We start from the raw sequence: 5,575 nt of genomic DNA on the forward strand, positions 1-5,575 counted from the left end.
TTTATAAACTGTTTTGCATGCAAGGTTCTACATACCAGGAGTGACTTGTGTTGTTTTCCTTGAGTTGTGTGTACTGGACATTTCCTAAGAGCAAAATTACAACATAAGAAAGTAGCAGGATGTTTGTGTCTTTGACAGCAGTATGAAAGAGACTTAAAGAGAGGCTACTAAAATTAATTATAAGACTGTTCATAATCCAGGAAGAAAAGATACCAATCCACCAGCATGCCTCCGTTCCAGAGGTCGTAGGAAATAAAATAAATTGAACCAAAGTCCATGGTCAATAGAACAGTGTGTGATCTGTATAAATGAGTAATTGAGTTCCTTTAAAAATGTGTGAAAGGGCCCTGGCCGGTTTGGCTCAGTGCATGGAGCGTGGACCTGTGGACTAGGGGGTCCTGGGTTCGATTCGGGTCAAGGTCATATACCTGGGTTGCGGGCTCTGTTCCCAGTGGGGGGGTGGGGTGGGAGGCAGCCTATCAATGATTCTCTCTCATCATTTATGTTTCTCTCTCTCTCCCTCTCCTTTCTCTCTGAAGTCAATAAAGAAATATATATTTTTTTAAATGTGTGAAAGGCTATTTGCAACTATATAAGCTGCCCTAGCCAGTTTGGCTCAGTGGATAGAGCGTCAATCTGCAGACTGAAGGGTTGGTTCCATGTTCGATTCTGGTGGGGGGCACATGCCTGGGTTGCAGGCTTGATCCCAAGTGTGGAGCATGCAAGAGGCAGCCGATCAATGACTCTCTCTCATCATTGATGTTTCTATCTCTCTCTCCCTCTCCCTTCCTCTCTGAAATTAAAAAAAAAGAGGAATCATAAAAAATGCTTTTAAAAAAATAATATAAGCTAACATGTCCTTGATGTGTGGTTTCCAGCTGACTGTGTATGGCTCAGTTATTCAGTATAAAGTTTTGTTAAATGTTTAGATTTATTGCAGATTTCAGGGTGATTGGGCACTTTTTTGGATCAATCCTTATTTGTGTAAAGTCATTATTTTCTCTGCAAATACAGTAAAGTTCTATGTAATGGGATGAAAACAAGAAAAGGAACATGGTCTGAGCTCAGCTGCCATCAGTGCTGTTGCAAGATTTTATGATTAGGTACCAGTCATTAAAAATTGATGTTTGTTCTTTCTTTTAGGAAAAACTATGTCTACCCCATCACATCCTTGAAGAGAAAGGCCTGGTCAAAGTGGGCATTACTGTTCAAGCATTGCTAGATGTAACTATAACGAAGGCTGTATTCACATGAAACCAACTCCTGTCCTTTGGGTCGGCCCAAACCCTTCTCCCATCAGAGATCCTGAACTCTGCTCTCGGCACCAGTTCCCCCATCCTCCCACCCATTGCCTGTGTTCATGAGTCTAGTTGCATTTAAGGGAGGACCTAAGAGAAGATTTTCTACCTTTCAGAACTGACCTCCAGCATTAAGATGTGACAGGTATTTATCTTGAAGCCAGTGAGGGAGCTGGTTACGAAGAGCTAACAGAACATCAATGCCTTTACAACCTCCTGCACCCCTTCCATGCTCACCCACTGCCATTACCAAAATACCAAGCACAACTACTTTGCAGCAACATGCACTTGTTTCACTAAAGCCAAACTCATTGTGTATTTAGTGGGGGGATGAGGGAGGGACTCAATCAAGTTTTTCATCACCAAATTTTTCAAGAGATTTCTTGAGACCATTGCCTTTTAAAAATCTATTTTCGACATACAAAATATTTATATAAATATTATTTATTAGTGAGTTGTTATTCATCCTTTGGGTGCAAATTGTAAATTAGGAAACTATTTTATTACTGCTTTTTTGTGGTTAAACACTTTTTAAATTATAAATATTGAATTATTTTTATCCTCTTTGGTGTGCATTGTTCTGGGTCTCAATAATCATGTTTTCTGGTATATATGACTCAGAAAAATAACAGGTGCTTCTGTGACAAGAACTGTTTTCTGGGAAGGCATTACTTACACTTTGATTTATAGAACATTGGTCTTGTTTATATTTCTGCATTCCATCCAGTTTCCTACATTCCAGCAGCCCTGTTGTCCCCTGATACAATAAACTGACTGAAATCAAGAGAGCGCCCCAAAGTTATTTGTAAATAGCTGTGATGAGGAAAAAGACATTAAACTTGAAGATAAAATGTGAACAGTTATTTTTTGGATTCATACTTATTTTGCTATACACAAAACATTCACATTTTAACACAAAGAAGTAATGTGTTAGCATCATGTATCTTGAAGTATAATTTTGCACTGTAACTTGGGAATTAAAGAAGTCTAGCACCAAAGGAAATAAGGAAATGGTATAGGAAAGTGGAGATGATACTAAGTTTATTGTTTAACCAAAAAGTTTTTTAAAGGGCAGCTTCAACTGAGAGTGATCAAGAGTTATGTCAGACACATAAGACCTGGATCAGGAAACCAACACTTCCTACAACTGCCAGTTTTCAAAGAGAAAAAGATTTTGAGATGTGGACATGCTCATTTTATTGTAATTTAGTTGGTGGCTTTCAGAGTAGCCCATAAAACACTGCAAGATTCATGGTCTCTGGAGTGAAACTATAAAAGTAAGTCAGTAAGTTGGTAAGTTAGCTGCATGCAACAATGGGTGGGGTGCGGGGGGATAGGAGAGGGCTAGGGGAAGGTTGCACTTGTGAGGCTGAGTGGCCTAGCAGGGAGCTAGTTCAAAGGAAACATGACTAAAAGAGAGCCAGCAATGAAAGGTACCCATGTTGGTCTGCGAGACTCAAACAAGGCCTCCCAGACACGACAGCCTGTTGGTAGGCAGTTACATGAATGAGCCTTCACCCTGCTGTCCCGGATATTCCAGTCAGTCACCTTTCACAGTCTTGTGAATGCTCATTGCCTCTTCATCTCTGTGAAAAGCCATTGTAAGTTTTTAGAGCAGCAGCAGCCACAATTTGTAAGAGAAATAAAAGATGAACACAAAAGAAAACACACCAGGAAGATGATATGCATTGAGCACAATCTAATATCAGCCAAGGCCTTGGCTGCTGTCTGCTCTGGGCAAGGTGAGGGGTTACTGAACATGGTGGTTTGCATTTGCAGCTTTCAGTTCTTTCCTATTAAATGTACTGTGCACTTTAACCTAACTTAAAATATATTTTAATATTTTTCTGTACTGCACAAATATCTGTTGTCAAATAGCATAATGATGTAAACAGAAAGTAATTTTGAACAAGGAGCGTATTCAATATAAGCAACATTCAGAGGTTGATTATAGAAATAGGAGTTTTGATTGCTGCACCTTGATGGGCATTCAGATGCAGGGTCCTGAAATATTTTTTATGTGTATATATGGCAACATGAAGCTCTGTAATCCTTGTTTTGAGAGATTTCTTTTTCAAGATTAAAATTTTTCTTTTGATATTAATCTCCAGTATTTTCTTGACGTCGTCTATATAGTACAAATGGCTTCTGTATTTTATAAAATGGCTTTCTTTCTTTTAAATGCAGCCCTTGTGTAGCTAAAATATCTTTAAGATCATTGTACACTGTTTATATGTGCAATAAAATGTGCATTGCCAGCTAACAGTACCATCAGTGGACAGAATGTATGTAGTGCAAATAGCCTTCCTTTTCTTATTTAATGGCCATTAAAACTTTGAGTGTGAACAAACCATTTTCTGATTGACTTACCCATGTGATGCAAAGGTTGACACTGGTCAAAACAGAAATTTTAGGGGGTCATTGTTTAAAAAGATTGTGACAATCATCTAGTGCATGTTTTTGTATGTGTGTGTGTGTGTGTGTGATTTCCAAACTAAATCTTACCTGGAACAACAGAACATACAACAGTTAAAATAGAGTTAATATGGTGGGATAGGGGTGTCCCTCCACCTATCCCTTGGGTGGTGGCTCCAGAAGTTTCTTGGAAAAAGCCTGAAGGTTCTGTGGTGCATGTTGTAAAACCACAGGGTCTGGTCTTGCTTCCTGTAGAATCTGACACTGAGAGAGTAAAGTGGCTCATGGCTGGTATGGCTCAGTTGGTTGGAGTGTCGTCCCACATGCCCAAAGGTGGTGGGTCCAATCCCCATCGGGGTGTATATGAGAGACAACTGTTCAATCTATATTTTACTCTTCTTTGTACCTTATCTCTCTCAAAAAAAAAAAAAATCAGTAAACATATCCTAAGGTGAGGATTTAATAAAAATAAAAAAAAGAGAGCAAGTGGCTGCTTTGATTACACTTCCTGTAGATCTGTCCAGTATTATTGTTTACCCCCATGGACAGCCTGCCTGTGATAGAAGAGCAGCTGCTTTGAAGAATTCAAGTCAAAATAGTGATGGATTGTTTCTGTCTTCTCATCCTAACCCACATACCATAGACATAGACCTAAGACCAACAGCCTGAGCAAGAACTACAGTAACCAGTGTCAGGTCCTCTACATTTAAGATTCATGTTCAGCTATGCCTGGCCCCTGATGTCCTCATACAAAACTGTTCTACATACAAAACTGTTCTACATACAAAACTGTTCTAGTCTACATAGTCTACTTTCCTCTAATAAGGTTATGTAAATCACAAATGTTTTACATGTTGGTAGTTCCTTTGTAAAGAAAAAGCTATGTGGTCCTAAGGTCATTGTATTAGTTGAGAATTTAGTCAGAGAAGAATAGCTAGTATCAGATCCTATCTAATAAAAGAGTAATGTGCAGATTGACTGTCACTCCAAGACACAAGATGGTCGCCCCCATGTGGTCAAAGATGGCTGCCTAATTTATATTTAAAAAGTACTAATTTTATAACTTTAAGAACCTGTTGTCTTATTCCATTACCACATAATACACATTCTTACTGAATGTTTAAAATATATACACTTTGTGCTCTTTAACAGAAAAATATATATTTTTTTAAAACAACCAGACTTCATCTATCATGTTTTAAGTTTATCCATTAAGTTCTTAAAGGAACATAATCTGGTATTACAAAGAGACTTGATTACTTTTCTTGGTGAACTCAACAAGCTAAATTTCTACACGAAACTAAGAGAAAAATCTATGTTTATAGTAACACATGAAACGTATGTTTCCTTAATAGCTATTTTCAAATAATTCATATTATTAATTCCTATATTTGAGATACACCCAAAAACCAATGTCCATAAATCTACTTGGCTCAAAAGATAAGAAGTATCATTGGATTGGGTTTAGGAAATCTGGCTTCTAATCTTAGGTGTTCCACAAATAACTGTATAATGAGAAGGAAAATTCACTTAACCTTTCTGAGCCTACTTCCTGATTCAAAGCTAGCATGTAATTATTACATGACTACTAGAAGCCAAGCAGTTGCTAAATACTGGAGATATAACAATGGACATGACAAAAACAGTATGCACCTTCAGAGGCTTAAAGTATGGAAAGGTGAAGAATTCGGGTTAAATTACTTTTAAATCCTCTGTTCCACAGTTGGCATTCTGATTTGAATAGAATTACATTCATATTGTGACCTGAGGTCAAACAATGATATTTCCAAATGACCAAAAAAACTATAAAGTATTACGGATTTCCCATGTGAACACTGGTAAATAACTTTTAAAATCAGAAG

At 37.7% G+C, this 5,575-nt stretch overlaps 1 protein-coding gene across 4 annotated transcripts in view; it reads left to right on the forward strand.

The window, feature by feature from the left end:
• The window catches only part of LRCH1 (leucine rich repeats and calponin homology domain containing 1), a 252,676-nt gene extending 249,280 nt beyond the window's left edge, over positions 1–3,396 (forward strand). For all 4 annotated transcript variants that reach the window (XM_080662530.1, XM_080662526.1, XM_080662528.1 and 1 more), the window contains one exon: positions 1,144–3,396. In XM_080662530.1, coding sequence (XP_080518656.1) covers positions 1,144–1,254 — 111 coding nt within the window. In that variant the 3' untranslated portion in view covers positions 1,255–3,396. The remainder of the gene's footprint in view (positions 1–1,143) is intronic.
• Positions 3,397–5,575: the final 2,179 nt, after the last annotated feature.

The sequence above is a fragment of the Plecotus auritus genome (assembly GCF_963455305.1).
Source record: "Plecotus auritus genome assembly, chromosome: 3".
Classification (NCBI taxonomy): Eukaryota; Metazoa; Chordata; class Mammalia; order Chiroptera; family Vespertilionidae; genus Plecotus; species Plecotus auritus.